This window comes from Leptinotarsa decemlineata, unplaced genomic scaffold (genome assembly GCF_025532065.1).
Source record: "Leptinotarsa decemlineata unplaced genomic scaffold, Ldec_3_MD MMD2_tig00026328_RagTag_RagTag, whole genome shotgun sequence".
NCBI lineage: Eukaryota > Metazoa > Arthropoda > Insecta > Coleoptera > Chrysomelidae > Leptinotarsa > Leptinotarsa decemlineata.
This window is the reverse complement of record NW_027412688.1, coordinates 3,950,657-3,972,927: the sequence shown is the minus strand read 5'-3', so window position 1 is coordinate 3,972,927 and position 22,271 is coordinate 3,950,657. Positions and strand designations below refer to the sequence as shown.

Sequence of the window (22,271 nt, the reverse complement as noted above, 5' to 3'; positions counted from 1 at the left end):
GAATGTCATCCTTGGCGTGTGTCGATACCTGCAGAACTCTCCATATTTGCACTGTGAAGTTCGATGGAAGTAACACTCCACAGTCTTTGTGCTCGGTCGTGGAAGATGGTTAGCACACACCAAAATCTGGATGCCGCTGGATCTGAAGATCGTTTCCAACATGCTTCTCACAATTCTCCAGTCCAGCCTGTCGAGCCCAGAGGCTAATTTCGGGATCGCCAACTCCACGAGATTCTGGTCGAGCATCGTCTCCTTCAGTCTATTAAGACTCCTCCAGACATCTTCATAGGACGGTTTGTTTCGAGAATGCTTTTTGGTCACCAAGTAGAAGATGTTTCTTCGACCCTTCTTCAACTGTAGCACTCCTCCGACTTCTGGATTCTGTTCTCGTAATGTTTGAAGCTAACCGAATTTCTTGTTGAATACCACAGCGATGCCCTTGGACATTTGGAGATCCTCTGCCACGCAGTGCGCTAAGGCGTAATCAACTGGAACCTTGAAAAGGTCTCGTGGCTCTTCTCGAGTTACCCCATGTACGACCTTCTGTCCGTTCGAGTATAAGGACATGAATTGCTGGAACGTTATTTCATCCTCTGGTGGTCTGAGGGCGCGAACTTGGTCGTGATTTCCAGCATAAGGAGCCAGTCTATTAAAATGGACGACCCTAGGCTTTCCTCGAGGTGGCTTATGGATTCGGTAGACGAGGTCATTAATCTTTTTCATGATTTTGTACGGACCTTCCCACGAGTTCCGCAACTTCGGTGATAAACCACGGCGGCGCTTAGGATTGTACAGCCAAACTAGGTCGCCGATTTCGAATCCTCCAGCATTCGCCTTGATGTCATAGGCCTCCTTCATCCCATTTCTGACACCAATTGTAACAAATTAAAGAATTAACTGTCTTAAACAAATTTATTTTAACAATACTTCACTATCACAACTAATTTATTTACACCACTCAGTAACTAACGCTTAATTTATCTTCACCGTTTGTTAACCGCTCGATTCGCTTTCTTGGTACAGACTACTCTTCGGGACGAAGAGCGACGTTTTTATATCGTCAACGAACGTTCCGGATCCCTCTGCGGATTTCGGAACCCATCCGGAGTTTTCGCGGTATTTCGCGATGCGTCATGCGTTTGCTGACTAGGACATCGGTCAGGGCCGGCTTCAGATTCATTACAATACACTCCCCCTCACCGAAAAGCAGCGTAGGTTAACTAATGTTGTTTGTAATGTATAATGTGTACATTTAACCGTGCTTATGGCCTGAACTTTACTAGGCTGAAATATTAGTAGGTATCTTTATGTTAAGTATCATTCGTACCATTTTAAAGCCTACACTTATTGACTTCGATGATTATGAAAATATTTCCGTTTTTATTTTCTTATGAATCTTTTCAGAACTTGTAGGAAACTGGAATCTTTGATGGCATTTGATATTTATATTCTTTTTAACAGGCTTTTATTAACTTCACCTGTATATAGGGGTGGGATGGGCATAGTGGCCACCCTAAGGAACATCAATTTTTTTCCACCCTTGAACTTTTTTGAAACATTTTATAAATTCCTCCAACATTTAGTATAATTACTTAGGCCTGATCCAAAAATAAAAACGACTTGATTTTTTAAGTTATTTGTACAAAATTTTGACTTTACCAAAAGTTGTCAATGTGGCCACTTTAGGCCACTAGGTAGGGCTTAGTTTCTCTTTTGATATACCTATTGACCTTGGGTACAGGAATAATTTCACGTGGAATTACAGCAAATGAAGTGGACATCTTGTTTGGTGGACTGTACAAATTTGAAGTTGTTTCTAGGAAACCAGCTGATGAAGTGCTGGGACTAGACGGATCAAATGTGGCAGAAGGAAGCCCACTGCTAGACCTTATTGGATGATCAACAGAAGATAGGGATACCATTATGAAGACGGTATTGGGGTTTTCAGAACCACCAATGGGTTCTGTTGAGCTACTGTTGTTGACAGTCTGAGATGAAGTTGCACAAACTTGTATGATGGTGTTCTCTTCTACTGGCGCAGGGTCTTCTTATAGAGTTATTTATGTTGTTTCAGCAGCTGCATAATCCAGTTCTGTAAACACATTTTTGTCGATTGGGACGATTCTACATTTTCTAAAGCCTTTTATGGCGATTACTGGTGTAGCTGCCTTCAAAAACGCTTCACCAAGTAGCCGGGAAACCTGAAATTGAGTCACTGTCCGTCCTGGATTATTTCTTAAGAACTTTTCAATGCTTTGTACAAAATACGTATGGAAAGGTGCCATAAACGCAACGTCGAGTGGCTGTATTTTATGACTGCAGTGAGGGGGAATGCATAAAACAGTGACATGATTGTCTCTGGCTTTTTCGATGGAGTCTTTGTTGTTCCTGTGAGTTGCATGACCGTCGAGTCGTCTTTTGTTTGTTTTGCAGATGTTAAAGAGCCGACTTGTCGCCGACCTTTTAGAGCAAAGACCTTGGACGACTTGGACTGGACTGTTAAGAGTCCAGTCTCATCAACATTGTACACCCTATGAGGTGGGAATACGTGATCTTTCTGAATGCCTTCCAAAATGTCAAAAAACTTTGATACATTAGTGTTGTTAAACGCTTGAGTCCGTGCAGCTGAAGTCGCCTCAGGCTTCCGTAATGCAATCATAGGTTGGGTTTTCTAAATCCCTGTACCCAATCTTTCCCAGCAGCTTTTTTTTCTTGACTAAAGTTATGAGGTATGCAATTTTTAACAGCGAGTTTGTAGGCAAGAGCCTGTAGATCAGCGACTGTTACACCAAAAAAACGGACTTCCATATCCAAAAGATGGTTAACTATTTCTTTTTTCTGCCCCTCAGTAAATATGGGCCGAAAGTGACCAAGAACCTTTTTTGTGTTTACTGCTTGAACATTTTTGTCGAGTGCACGCCGTTTTGAAGTATTTCGAGGTACCTGGAACCTTTTAGCTGCGGTTTGCCAAGGCAACTCGTCCTTCTTCACTGCATCAATGGCCTTTTGCATAGCTTCAGAGTTCCAGGACTGCTGAGCGGTTCACCTTTGATACTTGGACACCATACTGTTCTTCTTCTGTATAAAAAAACACGGAATTAGAATAACTGAAGTTTGCCGTACTCTTGCTCTTGATATTATAGGCCTACTTAGTTTTGTTTCAAAAATCAAGTTTTATGCAAAATACATTGCGGGCAAAGTGGACACATTCGCGGGCAAAGTGGCCACGGCTGTGGCCACTCTAGCACGCCAATTTCTAAATACAATATTTCACGTATAACCCGTTGTAGTATCTACTGTTGAGACATATGAATTCAAAGTTGAAACATGTTTTTTTGGACGATTGATGTACAATTTACTTCACCTAGGCCTACAATGAAATAAAGCGAAACATGTGATGCACTCACCTAACACCACCACCAAACTACAACAAAATAACAACGGCTGCCGGGCGAGTAGTTGTGACTATTGCCGCGAGGCTGCAGCACTATACAGGGAAGAAAACTTCAAGTGGCAACATTGCCCGCAGTGACCACTATGCCCACCCTTCTCCTATGTATATATGTATGTTTGTTTTTTTGTTTGTAATTCTCAAGCTCGGGATCTGCATTTGTAATTTCCTCTTTTGAAAAAAGATTTTTTTTTATTAACACGCGCCCCTGCTGCCTTATTTGTAACCCTTCTTTGCGCGCCTGCTGCCTGGGGCTTGGTAGCTGATTTTCAGGCTCCCTCTCCGGAATCGGAAAATATCCATGGTCATTGTTCTAAACAATATACGGCTGATTGATCTCAAAGTTTAGATAAAATAAATATATTCTAAAAAGACTAAAAATCACGCTTTCATAGCATACAAAACTAACAAATTTAAAATAAATATTTAAAAAGTAAAAAACACGCTTTTAAAGAACATTGAACTGAAAAGTTGAAATATTTTTTTTAAATAAGCTTAAAATAATAACGAAAGAAAAATACTATTATCATTGTAAAACAAGTGTGGGCGCTTTATGCCATATTTTTTGTATATCAAGCGCCCATCGCTTTTTTCACAATAATACTAGTATTTTCCGTTCGTTATTGTTTTAAGCTTATTTAAAACAAAAAAATTTAACTTTTTAATTCGACGTTTTTCAAAAGCGTGTTTTTTAGTTTTCCAATTATATTTATTTCTTTTTCATTCTGTTAAGTATTCTCAAGTCATCTTGTAATTTATATTATCGCACGTCAGGATTGCTAATGAGCATCTTTTTTTTTCTGTAGATCTACGAAATGTAATTGTAAGTATGTGAAACATATAATTAAGTTAGCCAACTGTATTCTAAATGAATGAATGAATGAAAACACTTCAAATGAAACTGAAGGCAAAATTAGAAGTGAAGACGGAACGTCTGTTAACCATAGCAGTGACGATCTTAACATCGATTACATAAAATGTTGTGGGAGGCCCATTGATAATACAGACGAATGAAGTCTGCATTTCTTGGTGAATGCAACTTGGTAATTTCGCGGGTGTTGTTCACCATCGCCTCTTTTTGGTGATATTTTTGATTTTCAATAAAAGATTTTTGGATTTGTAAACAATACATCCAACCGCCGACAAAATGTAACGACTTATCGCTGCAAACTTGTCACACCGTGTGAACGCGGCTTAAATAAATCTTCAATCTGAAATTCCGAAGCAATAACAAATTTTCATCGTTTTCCTTCAACTTACAAGCTCATAATCACCACTGTTGGGCTACCATAAGTGACCCATAAAATTGTAGTCTAGTCACGAAACACGATAACCCAAAATATGTTGTTTCAACAATTTCATCCTCTGAGAGCCGACTACCTGTACTAATTTTCTTCATATTATCCATGTTTCGACACACGGCGGAATGATGCCGAATATCCGAATGTTGGAGAAGGGCATGAACCTGCCGGGAATTTTATTGTCTTACATTCACCTGCTCAAAAGGCGGCTGCTCTTATGTTATTAACAGGTGGTAGACTTGGCCCCAGGGGCCCGAAATATCTTGGGGTCGGGGTGTGCTGTGACTAATACATTAGCAAACAATATTCTGAGAATTATTTGTCGGCTGGGTGATAATTGATTTTCACCTCCAAAAGGTGATAGTTTTTGTCAAAAAGACAAAAATAACTCTACTATCTGGGCTGAAAAATTTCGAGTCTAGCACATAGATGACACTAGTCTTATTGTATTCATCACTTTTTCAATTAGTTCTAACCTTCGAAGGGACGCTGTTGAAATTTTATGATATTCTATTCATAAGTTTCTGAGTTATCGACCTTTTTTGGGTTATTGTTACCTTCCAAAATCTGAAAAAATTATAATGGAGAACTTTATACAAGTGTAGAAGGGCAAACTTTTTAGTTTACCCCGATAAGTTACTGCGTAAAAATCAAAGTATTTTTCACAAAGAAAAATCTTGTAAACTTGTAACTTGTCGTATTTAACAATTTTGCCTATCAAAAAAATTATTAAGAAATAATACTTGTCTTTTACGTTTCGGAGGCCAAAATCTGCCTCCGTCTTCAGAAATGGATAAAAAATTCGAATAAATTCGCAGTTATTCCTTTTTTGATAGCTTATTTCTTTACTTCTTCGACAGATGTCAAAGAAGTTTAGTAATATGCAGTTTCAACAATAAGAACATCCGCATCATCTCTGGCTTGTTTAGTAGTAATATTTGCAGTTTGTAATTTTTCAATTAACATATTAGTGAACTTATCTTTGTTATTTCGATTTGATAAGAATTTTTCTTGAGTAACTGGTACAACCATTGTTTCTTCGCATTGAGAAGCAGCCTTTGTTATTCCAGCAACATGATTGTGCCAAGACATGTTGGTGTTCATTTTGACCTCTAACAAACTTATCGAAGCCAAAATCGAAGTTGTCTGTTCTAACATTATTATATCCGGTTCGGAGGATTTATCTCTTTGGAGAAAACCGATGTTTGGGTTTATGTGGAACTGAATTCGACCTGTTTACGTTCACCCCAATTTGAAATCACTTCTAGATCCTCATTGAGATATGCAACCTCCTGCTGCCGATGAAGATGTGCATCCCCAGCCGATGTCCTGGAATCTAATTGGAACGAGACAAGTGTGCTGTCGTCGAGTCGAAATTTTGGAATCAAAGTCGAAATTTCGAAATTAATGTCGAATTTTCACTAAACAAATAATGAAAATAAGTGGCCACTCTGCGCTTCCGTACCATAATTTCACCATTGTCATTTCAGAAAACCCTTTTTCCTCTTACGTTACTTTCTTATACTAGTTTTGAAAATTATTCAATAAAGTCGGTGACGCGAATCCAAAATTCTAGCTCTCATAGTTATGATTGCCACGTTAATTTTTCCGTAGAAATAAACAGATCCAGTTCAGCAACACTAAATGTTATGGAAGTGTACTTTATATGTACATTTCATTCAACTGTACATGAAATGCATGTTTTCGTTTTTGAACTGAAAACTTCAACCGCCAGAGAAACAATCGTTCGCTGCTTGTCTCGGTTGGAGGAATTGCTCTTTCAGATTGCGGTACAGAGAAGTTCCCTTATCCGTCAGTTTGCAGAACTTGTCAAGAATCCGCGAAGTGAACAATTCCCGGTCAAGTGTCTTGAATATTCCAGGAAAAATCACTGAACAATTTCCTTTATTAAATTTATAAACGGTTCCCTTTTATTACAATGGACGTAAAAGGATCACAAGTGGCCTGGAATAGATATGGGTTAAGTGGATTCAATTATGCAGACAACCAACTTGGCCCAAGTATTTTAATGTCATGTGATTTCGAGATAATTCCCAACCATGACTCCGAATGGAAAATTAATTGTACTGTGGCGATTCTGACGCTTGTGTCGGGATGATGCAGATGGAACTAATGTATAATAATTGAATTTGTTTGCTGAGTGGACTTGAATATCCTAGAATATTGAAAACACATCATGAACTCAAGGGGTGTGATTTGTTGGAGAGGATAAAAATTAGTAGTTTACGTAACAAGTCCGGAAAATACTGATGAGCCCTGGGAGTCTGCATGTCCAGAAAAACTGTTTTCGGTCGTATTGTGTACACTGTACACTATATTTTGGGCAACCCTGTAGACTGACAGAATAATGAGACACCTGTCTTCATTATGATTATTTGTGGAAGAAAATGTCGAACGTTTCATTTATTTTTTGCATTAAATACCGAAATTCGAACAGAATATAGGTACTAACAGAAACATTATTATACTCATTATATTAAGTAATATTATTCATATTGAAAATGATAATGATAAATTATTTTACATTCAATATATTCGAGCAATTGCTCGCTACAGAAAAATTACAGTTACAGAATTTTTCCACCAAATAGGCCAAAATTATAACCTCTGCAATAGTTTTTCATTTCTTCATATCTATCCATTTCATCCATATCAATGCAAATCAGAAAGTTTTTTGTAACTGGACTTCGATTTTCAGGTAATGCTTGTGCTGCAGCAGCTGCTGCATTAGAAATTTCATAAGGCACATTTTCACTCACCATTGCTGCTGTTTTCCATAGTTTATTGTGATAATTGCGAACTAAAAAACCTAAATGACAACTAATTTCATGTAAAACAATTGGTTCCAAATGGTTGATTATCAGCAACAAGTTGATTATAATCAGCAACAAACATATCAGGGAAGCAGTAAGCTGCAAAAATTTTTCAGGACTCCAGATATTTCTTGTGCCGTTTTGCATCTCGAGAATTTCAGTTCTATCTATTTCTAAAAGTAATCCATAAGAGCTAAACAATATTTTTCATTATACACACAAATATCAACCGCCATTTTTTGCCATGATATTTCAGACATACCATGAAGAATAGTTCAAGTACACTCAATAGGGGTTTCAGTTTTCCCCAAATCAACTCGATGGGATTGAAAACACAAAAATAGGGGGGAAGTCTCAGTATGGTGTGTTCATAGGTACGTTTCAGCAATACTCTCAAGGGCATACAAATGTTTTTGTTTGTAAAACTGGAAGTTTTTAATTTTTGGTATAGTAATTTTCAAATTGCAAATTGTCATCCATTGAAAAACTTTGTATTTCGTCTTTATTCGAATTTTTATTCGGTACTTTGATGTGCTGTCGCGAATGATAGAAATCGTTGTCAAGAACTATTACACTATTCGCATCCAAATTTGGGATTAATGTGTTTTGAAACCATTTCTCGAAAATCTCAGCTTCCATGTACCATTGCAGTCCTCAAGTGTTTTTCCACGTAATTTCAAAGACTTCGGAACCCATCCTTTACTTCCTCCGCAATGCACAATGATTAGTCGCGATCCTTTGTTTGCAGGCATGTTAGGCGTACACATTCTCGAACCATCATTCCACTCTTTCGTAACTGTCTCGTGAGTGTCATACCAAATTTTGTCCAAATAGAAAATTTGCCGTTGTTCTTCTCTATATTTAGATATTTCTTCTAAGTATATGTTACGTAATTCCAGGATTCTTCTGCTTTCCATAACTCCTAGACGTTTGTTCATTACTTTAAATCTGAATCCTAGTTATTGCCAAATTTCTTCCTTATGATTTCAGTTGTAGAAATCTTATTGCACTTTTTCGCATTGTTCACCATCGCTATTGGAATCACTACACTGGAAAAAGTCTGCGTTGTTATCACACTCGTTATTACTATTAGTACTTGTTTAAGGACGCCACATTTTAAACAGATAACAAAAATTTTAAGTAGTTATAACTGCACCAATATCGCGATCAGTTTTTGAACTGAACACGTAGAAAAATGGATATCATTGAGTCGCTTCGACAAAAAAATATCATTTGATGAAAGTATACTCAAAAAAACTTTTGTCCATAATATTATTTTTCTGTTCCTGCCCCCTTATCATTGCGAAGTCAATTCCATTGACTTCGTTCAGACTCTAGTGAAGGGTTTCGTGACAAAAGTAATACGACACTCAAAAGATGTCAAAATACTCTTGATGGAGTCTTCAAAATACGTCAATTCCGAAAAATGGCAAAAAAATATTGAACATGCTATAAAAGAAGAGGACAAAATGTTGAAATAGGACTATTCAGTTGTGGAGAATGTAGAACCTTCAATGTTTCATGATTAATTTCACTACTTTGGACTTCCATTGTCTAATATTTTATAAAATGATACGGAATCCCTGAAAGAACTAATAAAAAAATAAGAATTGAAAAAGAATAGCTGAAAAGAATGATTATATTAGGCAGAAAAAACCTGAACTGAAATAATCTAATATATAAAAATGGATGTTTCTTGGTTGGTTGGTTGGTTGGTTAGTAAGTGATAAACTTCTACATCGCTTAACCGATCGTGATGAAACTTGACATGCATAAGTAATTTTTCATAGGGAAGGTTTTTAGGCTATCAATTTTTTTTGTAACTCGCCACTAGATGGCGCTGTAGAATAATTTTTTGAAAGCACCGTTCTATAACGCTGCGCACGCCTGAGTTCATTGATTCTGAATCTGTCAAAACATTTGAACAGCAGCGACACAGCAATATTGTACTAGTAGTGAAATAAAATAAAAGTAGAAATAGAATAATTGAACAAAAAATAAAAAGTTAAGATTCCAAGCCAAGTTACTTCACGACGTTACGATTGTTAGTAACCACAAACGTCTTCGGGTGATGACTGCATTCATTCCTCCGAGAGATATATATGTATGGGTCATTCGTGTACTTTCACTTCGAGTTCTTCGCTTTCCTTTTTCCGCTTCTCCGGTTCAGTGGGAGATGACCGTTTGGCGAGAGTTGGCCATTTTTCGCTTGATTATGGGTTTCCATATGTTGCGTATCTCTACGCTAGCTTCGGTGAATACATTGTTGGACAGCATCTATGCAGCTTCTTTGAATTTCCTTCTAAACCAATGTTTCTCCCTGTGTGTGATCTCAGCTTGGGACAGGAAGGCGTCTAGTTCAGTATTCCCAACTGGACGCCTTCCTGAAACACATCAACAGCGTGAAACCTGCCATCACTTACACAATGTAGAAGGAAGTCCACAACGAACTGCCATCCTTAGACGTATTGGTGAAGAGGACCGACATTAAGTGGAAAACATCTGGATACCGAAAACCCACTCACACGGACAGTATCTGAACCACGAATCCAACCAACATCAATCGACTAAAAGAGGAATCATCAAGACTCTATTAGATCGTGCTTTCGGGCTCTGTAATACAAAGAAGGTCTTGAGAAGGAACTAGACATCATTAAAAAATATCTTCAACGGAATGGCTACTCCGGAGCGATGGTGGAACAGACTTTGGCTGAAAGACAGCAGGAGCCTCACAAGGAAGAGAAGCCGTCACAACCAGTGCTTCCAATTTCCACATCAGAGGATTATCGGAAAGGATAAGACGAAGTGGGTCCAAGTACAACATCAGAACCTGCTTCAGATCCGGAAACACTATAGGTAGTAGCCTCGCGAAAACCAGGCCACCAAAACGGAATGCGATTCCAAGAATTGCATTTACCGGATACCCTTTGAGTGCGGAAAATCCTATATAGGTGAAACTAAGAGGCCACTAAACACACACAGCGAGGGAAAACCTCGCTGTGGGGGAATAACAGAGCATGTTTGGACCCATCAACATAACATTGAGCGGTTCCAAGCTGAGATCATATACAGGGAGGAACATTGGTTTAGGAGGAAATTCAAAGAAGTCGCATTAAACTATATTTATTTTATATGATGGAATCAGCCGATACTTGATGAAAATCCATAGTTAACGTAGTCTTAGAACAGTTTTATTAAGACACGCCCGAGGAAGCCATCGTATGGCGAAACACGTGTTGAGTTTTTGTGAAAATCACATAATAAAGTGTTTTAGGATGCGTTATATTTATTTTATCTAATCTTTGGGATCAATCAGCCGTATATTGTTTAGAAAAAAAATAACCATTGATATTTTCCGATTCCGGAGAGAGAGCCTGAAAATCAGCTACCAAGCCCAAGACAGCAGGCACGCGTATTGATAAAAAAAAATACTTTTTTCAAACGAAAAAATACATGTGAAGTGAGTTCGAATTATATCGAGGAGGTTAACTACAGCGCCATCTGCTCGCAAATAGATCAAGCAATAATGTTGATAATTCTGTCAAATACAGATTTCGTGCTTGAGAGTTACAAACAAACAAACTGCCAAACAAACAAAAAAACAATTGTTTTCTTGCCGACGTTTTGAATTTAATTAATTTCTTCTTCAAGGCTCTGTAACAATGAATGTCCATAAATATACCTTCCACAAAACTCATACGATTATTATCGTTTCGTATCAGTTTTATGAAAGGTATGTTGATGAAAATGCATTGTTACAGAGCCCTGAAAAAGTATTTCATTGAATTTAAAACGTCGGAAAACGAAAAGATAATAATCGTATAAGTTTCATGGAGGGTATGTTAATGAAAATTCATTTTTACAGAGTCCTGAAAAAGAATTTGATTAAAAAGGAAAAGTCGGCAAGAAAATAATTTTTTTTGAGAAAAAATTGACCCTGTTACTCAACCAACCTTTCTTCAAAAATATTATAGCATCACTAAACTAGTTAACTGAATAGTTGTTAGTTTCAACAAATATTTTTGGTTAAATACCCAAAAGCTCATAAAACCTTTTGTTTGCGACCCGTTTGTGATACAACAATAGGGTGGACCCGGTAAAGCATTACAAAACCCCCTATACCAGCTGTGGCAAAGTATAATGCAATCAAAAAACTTTGGTTGAGCACTCTGTCATCGTTTTGCATTCATAATAAACACTTATTACCATTTTATACTAGCCTACATTGTATAAATAGCCTTATCACCTTCAGAAGGTTCATAGAAATTACGATTTATGCCCTTCTTTCACGGTATATCTGGGGTCAAATAACAATAGAACATCGCGCGTCAACAATAAAGTAGTAAATAACACCTTGCAGCTTGCAGCATCTTTTCTGTAGCACCTGTACTACAGGAGTATTCGGAGCATTCATACCACCCTTTTTAGTCTCGTTTTAAACTTTCAACCGATTCCACCAGTTGTCCTAAGAAGGATCAACATAACAGGTGATGGAACCCGAAGGACAATCGGTCGCGCTCGACTCTGGCCGCGGCAAACTCTGCACGTGAAGCAGCCAGTGAGTTTTAGGGCGCTGTTACTGCACGACGCAAAGCTCGCAGCTTGCTGTGATCCGGTTTTCGTGATTACTTCGGTTCATCCCAGCAAATATTTGTTTCACGGCTACCTGAGACATTCTTGCAGTGCTCAAGAGTTTGTTTTCTGTTCAAATTAGGAGGATTTTTGGACGTACTTTGTGCTGGTGCTAGCAAGATTTTCATTCATTACTCGCAAGTGACTGTGAAAGTGTAGACCTTGGATCCACTCTAGGTGTCGAAGCCGTTAGATTTTGTTCATTCATAAAAACCGGAGTCTGGCGCAGTGTAGTAACGACTGAATTTCGTTTTGCAATTCATGTATGAAGTGGTGGATTGGAGACTACGATTTTAATTCCATTAAAAAAGGAATACATTTAAATACGCTAAAAGTTATCGGGGACTAGACTCTAAAAGTGTTTTCTTTTTCGTAATTAAATGGTGATTTATTCAGAGATTAGGGGATTCAGGGACTGTGTGCAGTGCTGAAAGATTTAAACGATGCGTAAAGCAGATTAGTGAAAGCACTTATTAAAATGTTTGTTTTTGTTATGGTTTAATTGTTTGAGTGATTTATTAAGTGATTATTTCACGCCTGTTGACTTGGATTACGGCTTTTAAACATGGATATTACTCTTTTAACGACATGTAAGTAGACATAGTTGTTTTATCTGCTCGTATATCACTGATATGAGGTAGAAAGTATGAACTTTTTGATGGTTGATTCACTGGTGATGCTGATACTATGGGACTTTTGTTTGAATACTACTTAAATTTACTTAGGTGCCACTTGATAGATACACAAAACTCGAAGGATAGTGAGTTTTTCAAAAGTCATTGCTCTAACAGTTATAATTTGGATTTTTATAGTTTTAGATATCGTCGACATAACCGTCACTATTGCAATGAAAACTTGGTTGAAGTTGAAGATTGTTTTGTAATAAGGATATTAATAAAATTTAGTTTTCTCATTATCGATTCATAATTGGACAAAAATCGCCCTTCTAAATAAGGGGTGTTTCAAAAAGCAAAAACAGTTTTTTCTTAAAGTTGTCTGTAAAAGTGTGGGGTCGTGTTATCAATACCTACCAGTAGGATAGTTATACAATAAACAAGAAACGCAAAAAAACAAATATCTGATTTTTGCAAGAATATTTCATGGAATAGAGATCTTTTACTGAGAGACATATTTGGATCAAAATAAATAATATTATTGATGCCGAATAATCCTAGATATCAATGTTTTCCAATGATCTTTTGTTAATTTTTTTGAAGAAAAAAGTTCAGTTGAGTTACAGTATCGGAAAAAAACTAATTATAATTCAGTTTCACATTCATTGACCGAAGGTTTCGGGTGCTTGGCGGTTCGAAAATATATTGATTATATCCTGCGGAAAGCAGTATTTACATCTTTTACTTCAATATAAATACTACTGGTAACTCCTCAGTGATGGAGTATTTTCGGACACAATTTTATCCCAACTTTCGAACCCATTCGATGATTTGTTGGCTCTTCAATTACTTTTCGAAAATATCAGATCTCTTGTTTTGACCACGAATCAACAGAAACCATCAAACAAGAAACTATTTTCTTTTTTTGCGTCTAAAATCTCGGATTCAATTCAATCAATGCTCGCAATTTTGCTCGCATGGATTTTTTATTAGTAGGTTCTGTTCAAAACAGACCTAACTGTTGAGATGACCGAAACAAATCTGAATTCAACAGTTTTTAAAGGAGCTTTCTTTTTAGTTTGAATCAAATATACCTGCTCACTTGTTCTGTTGAAGTTCAAATAACATTTTAGAATAATATTTCCAAAATAAAGGCATTTGAACATATCAAGCATTCGGGTCTACCGTTTAAAAGTTTCATCCGTATAATTATTTGGTTGATTTTAGAAGTTAAGGCTTATTCAAAATCATTCAATCAAGCATGCATTCACTGAAGAATTGCGGTTTATCATTTTACTCGATTCTATCAAAAATTAGAAAAATATCATTAATTTCAAATTAGATCATAATATTGGCTCATTAAAGACTAATATGGCATTTTACCTCAAGCGAGATCAAATATTTGTATAATTCGTTCAATAAAAAGAAATATTTTCTGGGAAAATGGGGCACGTATGCTACAAATTTTTTCCTTATTTCCTGAAATACATACATATAAATCACATTACTAGGTACATATAAAATCGAATAATGTAGGTACATAAAAAATCGAATCTCTTTTTTTAAAACTTCCTCGATAAAGGAGTTTTGAATTGTAAAATATATTACTCGTCATATTTCACATTTAGAAACTCCTGACATCTGCCAGGGAAGTTGGAAATAATGAGAATCAGCGAAGAAAAAGTTGCTGATATACTTAGATTTTTCTTATTCTGAAAATGGAGCTTATTCACTATGAAAATAGTGAAAAGTCATTTATATTGTGATGTTATTACTCACAGTGAATGTACATTGAAATAATATGAATCCACTGTGTACTCTTATGGTACTAAAATGTTATTTCATAGAATTGATTCATTCGATATGAATTTTACCTAATTTGACTAGGGTGGTATGTAACGTGTATGGTCATCGCAGACAACTGAAATATAATTATCATTACTTATTATAATGATGCCAAGTACAAAACAAATTCTGTGAATCGGTACGCCTACCAAAGCTGCAAAAAATGTGTTTTAGGACCAAGGTTTCACAATATAATTTGTTCCCGAACTCATTGAAACAAATTCAGTATTCATTGAAAAAAGGTTAAAAAATCGGCGCTCTCTCTTTTATTTTCAGATTTAAATCCCTCTAAAGTTCCGAGAAATACAACTTGTTTGAAGGTGGTTGACAATGTTTGATATAAAATGATTTGAAATTCCCAATAGAACAAATAAAATTGAAATGCAAATGAATAGCTGCAAAATAACAATTATATCGAGCAAAAAATCCCCGAAATGAAATTAAGTACAATAAAATACAAGCAAAATTGAAAATTGAACAATCATAAAGAAATAAGCCAAGTTATTTCACGACGTTTCGATTGTTAGTATCCACAATCGTCTTCGGTTGATGACCAAAATTCAAAACACAAGTATTTATTCACCATATCATCTTCACATCTCACTCTTAAATATTCAAATCAAAATTTTTCCTGTTAACAAGGTATTCATTTGCTGGTGACATCCCTTCAGCTTGAGGTTATATACTAGTGACATTTTGAAAAAATGCGGTTGTAAACTGTTACTGACTATTCATTTAATTCACATGATTTGACGTGCAAATTCTTTTTTCAATATGTATCATGAATAAATATATATTTAGTTGCCACAGTGGACAGAATGTGGAGGGAAGTTTGACAAAATATTCCCCGAATATGGAGGAAACATTTTCCCAGCTACCTTGAAAAAATATTTATTCAAACGAAACATTCCACTTGATGAACGTTTTCGTAGTTTTCTGGAAATTACAGTGTATTTATTCCATGAAAATGCATGATTATTGATTTATTATTTTTATTTTGTTCCATTTTCACTACTTCATAATATTTGTTTAATTTATTTACATTAGATTTCTACAAGGTGGTTTTCGAAATAGTCTGTGAAATTGCAAAAGATGATTTTGGCTTTTTTTCAATACTTTAACTTATCGCTTCATTACATCTTTATAGCAAAGTATCATATTGCATTCTTCAATGCAAACACTCCGACTTGAACCAAATGGAGAATTGACCTCCCCATGACTCTGACCGAAATAAATAATATACAGCATAATTTTGTTCTATTCATCTCATTTATATAAAACTCAATATATTTCTTGGTTTCCTATTCAAATATTCATAAATTTGGTGTAAATTACACCTAGGTACTAAAATACTTTCTTCCTTTGGCAAAACTATTTTCCACATCTAACCTATAACTGTACAGGTTTTTCATTGTTTATAGTAGTTGTACAAAAGCATTGGATTTCTCTAACCGTTTGGATACAAAAACGAGCATATTTCTACTATTTCAGTATGTTTGAAAGGTTTCGATGAGAAAACCTCAATAACATAGTTTTGGCGATTCTCTTTGAGGTCCGACAAAATCCTGCATTATCCTACAAAATAGATTACAAAACCAAACCGTCAAAATTATTCTGCATTGCATTCTCACTTGGTTTATTTTGTTGGACTAGTCAATATCGATTTATTTCTTGAATCTTTTTTCGCTTAATATAGCGTCAAAGAATTGAAAATCTGAACAATGAAGGCAAAAATACGTTATTCGAATTTGAAAGTATGATAGTAATCAGTGATGCCAACAATAAAGTTAACCTCAAAAAGCAGCTCTATATTATAATAGAAAAAATGTCCATTATTGAACTGAAAATTACCATCTTCATACAAAAAAATGTGGGAATCCTCCAAAGAAAGGAAGGAAGAAATCAATTTCAAAACAAAGTAACTCTTTCTAAGATATGTAGATAACGCAAAGAAGTAACTTTCAGTTACAAACTGGAAGAAAAACCCGTCTCGAAACAGCTACTTCCATATACATATTGAATTAACCAGAAGAAAAATAATTTCGAAACAAATACTTTTACATGAACACTGAACTATATAAAACACTTTTCTCTATTATGGAATTGAATCAGATATCATCCACAGGATTCCTACACAATAAACTAAATGAAAGAGGTAAAATTTCACTTACATGGAACACTGTCACCCTCATTGGTAGACATCTTGTATGTTTCGCCGTTAGATAGTTGGCTTATCAGCTCTTCACTACCAAATCTGGATAAAATTATAAGAAAACACATTCCTTTAATTCATAAAATTATGACTTTATGTCACGGAATGTCATGTCAGCGATGAGAGTGCGAAATGACAGCCATTCGCTCATTTGATTAAGTCCCAGACAATAGAAACTTGTTTAAATTGAAAGGGTTATAATTTTAGGAGAGTTAATATTTCGGAAAGGATGTTTTTGGCTTCCTACTTCTTTCTCCATTTTTACATAAAAAAATGTGGAAATCTTTCAAAAAAGGAAGTAGCAATGAATTAAAATGAAGATTTGTAGATCATGCAAATAAGTTCAAAATCTGTTTTTCCGTTAATCAGCTGTCGCCCCCATACGAACGACAACTCTCAGAAGTTGAGAAACTTGTGTGAGCTAAGGACTAACGAGGTTTTACCTTTTAACGTGTGATTCATAACACGGTACTCACATATTTGATTTCCAAATTGGATGGTGCAGCATATCTGAAATTCTACCTTTTGGTTTTCATTTCTTATATTTTAGGTATATTTATTGAGTTTCTTTATTATTTTTGCATTTAACTTTACTTCGATTGAGTATGTGTACACAATATTACGCTTTTCCTTCTCAATAAAACAGTACCTACTAATAATTTTTTTTTCTTTTGTGGGACATGCAAATTTTGCTAACTTATACACTTAAAATTTTTGAAATATTATTCCATAATTGTAATTTTCAAGTTCCTGTTTTCAGTCCTCTGTATACTACTTACTCTACTGCATATGGTATTAAAATAATTCTAACTTTTCTCACCGGATGCTCTGCCACCAAAACTTCATAGTGCAATGTAATGTCGCCTCCACGATAACAGGTAATTCATGTTTTATTTAAAAATCATTAAAGTTCCCATTTAGAAGGAACAGGAGCTGTAAAAGCGAACGCTTGCATATTTTACAAGTGGCCGAGGTCTGTTACAATACAAGCGGCGCCCTCTTGTAGAGACCACTTCAACCACCACCTCGCCCGTATTCAGCTCGAGCACCGGACGAGATTTAGTACATGAGAATTAGGTGAAACTATAGGAATTTTTTTTGCAAGCTTCAAGTTGTTTGGAACGCTTGGAACAGAATAGGAAACGTGGAGTACTTAAGTTTTTTCATGAAAATCAATAATGTGTGATTAAATACTATTCAATTGATGATTGAAAATGTCTGTCAAAAATTTGAGTTTCCATTTTTCTTTGTCCTGGAAGGATTTTGGGTTCTAAACGTGTTTTTTTTCTCTTATTTCACTTCAATTTTTCATAACGGTATTGAAACTGAAATGTTTGAATAGTTACTGTTACAAAAAGATTTGTTAAACATTTTTCTTGCAAGTTTTCGATCAAGGACAAAAAAAGATTGATTTTAACCAATGGAAAATTCTTGAACTGGGCATCATGATACTCACTTGTTTGAAGTTATCTGCACAAAGCCACATTTACATTTTCAAATATTCAAAATCTCTATTTCATTTCATTCATTGGATGGTCTGGAAATTGTGAAAAGCTAAAACGCAGTTTGAGCCTAATCAGCTTCGAAAAATAACTTCTATGACTGCTCTAACTAGGTGTAAAATTGATATTTTTGGTGCCATATTAACTTCACTCATCTGTATCCTCTGTTCACTCATATTCACATCATTCATATTATTCACTCATATTAACTTCATCACCAAATTATATGTTCGCTGAATACCCAGAAACTTTGGATCTATCATTAATTATGTAGATTAGGACAGTAATTTACTCATCTCCTCTATCGTGTGGTTGTCAATTTTCAAAAATTGTTTTGTTTACAAGTAAACTGGCAAAACAAAACAAGAAACTAATCAAATCTTATAAAAAAGCCACCGTAAGCACCTGATTAGGCTCCGGCAGCTTTTTTTCTCCTAAAACTCAAATCGCCACTTTGTGTTACCCGTTTTCAGTCGACATAATACAATAAATGTGGATGAATAATACATATTTAGTGTTTCTTTGACGCATTCACGGTGCTTTTTTATAGTCTTTCTTTTCTTTTTAGTGTCTTTCTCATCTAGCATTTCTGTGTGTGAATCAAAAAGGGATTTTTCCGTCAAACGGCAAAATTTTCCAAAATATTTTTCATGAAACATAAAGTAGGTTGTTGTTACAAAGGATGAGGAACCGAAATAAAAAAAACTCTATCCGTGAATTACATTCTTTACTGAATATACTACAAAATCTCTTAAACTGAAGTGTACTCCCTCTATGCAGTGTTCAAAACTGTTTCTATACTTCAATATGCAATAAGTAGTTTCACCAAAAATTTTTGGATTTACCAACTTTAGGTAGGTACTATACTATACTTAGTATACAAGTAATAGATATATTCATTGGATACAAATAGTTGAAATTCGTTTATCCGTGTGAATACAGGTTTCTACACACTCGAATTGAGTCAGTGAAGTTCCCTTAAAAAAATCGATTTGAGATTTTTCACATCATATCAAATAATTCAACCTAATTTCTCTGTACTAATTCAAAATTCATCTCATTTCCGCTGCGACTTTTTATTTTTCACCTGCACGCAGATGGCCACGGTTGGAGAGAGGTTAATTGATCAGCGGAGGGCACATCCCAACGACACCTGTTATTTTATGGGGTTTTACACATGCAGCCTCGTGTGGTATTACATGGCATCCAATCCTCGAATATACTTAATAGAATAGTCACTTTACGGATTTATAAAAGGGTGGGGTGTGTAGCGAGGTTCGATTTTCGGGGTTTTCCTTTCAGATTTCCGTTCGCGTTTTCAATTATAGTTGCTGAACGAGTCTGAATTAGTACCTTGTTGCTATCAAATTTGAAATGAGGAAAACGGTTGAAGGTAATGACTTTGTTCTTTTGTTTTCTTTTGCAGCTGATCTGTATTTTTCAAACAGTATAGGATTTTCACTAAACAGTATACGAATCAGCAACATATATTTTACTTTGAAAAAGCTCAATTAACGAGTGTGAAGTTATTCACATCCACAAAGTACCATTAAAAACATATATTTCCTTGTATGCCTTTGTATATTAAGAGAAATATTCTAGTTTTCCAAGTAGTGTTTCGGGTCTAAGAAAACTGGAGATTATCACGAAGAAATGAACGGTGAATCTTTCGAACGGTTGTTTTCCAAAGTTCTACCCCATCTGGAAGATAATGCTGTGATTTTAATGGACAATGCACCTTATCATTCGCGACGGTTAGAGAAGATTCCGACAACGTCTTCAAAGAAGGTTGAAATCCAAAATTGGCTGCGATCAAAGAATATTACCTTTGAAGACTCAATGCTAAGAGTACAGCTACCAAAAATTGTCAAGGAGCGCAAGCTTGAATACCAAAAATATATAGTCGATGAGATGGCAGCAGGCCAAAACAAAATTGTCCTTCGCCTGCCTCCATACCACTGCGAGCTCAATCCCATCGAGTTAATATGGGCCGATGTGAAGAATTTTGTAGCTCAGCATAACACCACGTTCAAATTTGCAGATCTCAAAGTACTTTTTGATGAGGCTTTGAAAAGAGTCACAGCGGAGAAGTGTGTTCGGCATGTGATATCGGAAGTCGAGGACTAGAGGCACAAATCGAGCCACTGATAATTCAGATTGGTGAGGATGACACTACTGATGAAGAGACAAATTCATCCAGTTGAATAATTTTGATTAATATTCCTTTTGATTTTACATAAAATAAAAATTATCAATAAAGAAATAATTACGTCTCTTCTCATATAATGCTTGAGTGCGCTGTGAAAAATCCAATGAAAATCTTTTTTTATTACACATATTATCTGTATTTTTCCCGTTAAACTGCAAAACTTGTGCATTTCACTCGTTATTATAAAAAAGTTTTTCTAAGTATGATATAGCATTTGCGATCAACAAGATGTTGGTTCTGAATACGACCCTGGTCAATTCTTGGGATTTTCAATATCACGTGCGTAGGTTTACATCCACTCTGTCTTGGATTTGAATTTGCTTTAGAAAATAAATAAGCATGTACAGGTATATTCTTGACAATTCACATCACTATGTACAGCACAAACGTGCTGAGCTGAATTTTCTAGTGCAAAGTTTTTTGACTTTGACTTTCACACATTAGAGGTTCACAAGAGAAAAACGGACCATACAGGAAATAGCAGCCAGTAACGGTTTCTCGAGGGGTAATGTAGGTGATATAATAAGTTTAGGTTTCAAAGAACTAGGTATGAAGGTGGTTTTTAAAACAAGGTATACATTACAGAACCTTTTAGGAAATCCAAAAGACCAAGTCTAGAATCTGATAAAGTCTAGAATTTACGAAATTAAAAGTAAGGACTGCGATGCAAAATATTATGGACAGATGAAAAGATCTATTGAAATAAGATGAAAGAAACACTTAGTACATTTAAAATATGGAAGACCTGAAAAATCAGCAGTCGCCCATCACATTCTGCGAACAAAACCATTCCATAGACTTCAGTTCATTAAAATTAGTTAGACAAGTTAACAACAGGCATCTAGATGCCTATGAGAGTGTAGAAATGAGTGAACATAATAATATTATGAATAACGATGGTGGACCAATGCATCAGTGCGAAACAGCCATGGGGGTCAGCCACAAATTGGGGGAAATTACCATTAACGAAAAGGAGTGCGCCAAGCCACCATTGGCCGTTAAAATTCATTGCTGGCCATGAAAAGTTGTCTTTTATAACAATAATTTCATGGCCAGCCATGAAAATTGTCACATGAAACGACAGTTTTCAACGTTTTCAATGTTTTTTCAATAATACCTTTACAGTCCTCGATTTTGTCGCTGAAAAAAACCTTCCCTTCAACTCCTTCCATCATTTTGATTGAAAAAATCATATCTTTTGAAAAATTTGTGCTGCTGGGGATATTTTCACATAAAACGAAAGTATTCGGCGTATTTTATGATACCTACATAGTCCTCGAATTTGTCGCGGAAAAATACACCACCTGCAACCCCTTCAATTATTTTGATAACAAAAAATCAATTATTTTTAAAAATTTGTGCTGCTGAGAATATTTTCACATAAAACGAAGGTATTCGGCGTATTCTATGATACCTTTATGGTCGTCGATTTTGTCGCGGAAAACTACACCCCCTGCAACCCCTTCCACCATTTGGATTGAAAAAATCATATCTTTTGAAAAATTCGTGCTGCTGGCAATATTTTCACATAAAACGAAGGTATTTGGCGTATTCTATGATACCTATATGGTCCTCGATTTTGTCGCTTCGATTAGTTTGTTGGGGGTTGAAATGGATACCAATATGTCTTGGCATAATAATGTCGCTGGAATTGCAAAGGCTGCTTCCCAA

At 35.6% G+C, this 22,271-nt stretch overlaps 1 protein-coding gene across 1 annotated transcript in view; it reads left to right on the top strand.

Annotated features, from left to right (window-relative positions):
* The first annotated feature begins 12,125 nt into the window (after positions 1-12,125).
* Positions 12,126-22,271, top strand: part of sns (sticks and stones) — a 148,746-nt gene continuing 138,600 nt past the window's right edge. The window contains exon 1 of the mRNA XM_023157719.2: positions 12,126-12,808. Coding sequence (XP_023013487.2) covers positions 12,784-12,808 — 25 coding nt within the window. The 5' untranslated portion in view covers positions 12,126-12,783. The remainder of the gene's footprint in view (positions 12,809-22,271) is intronic.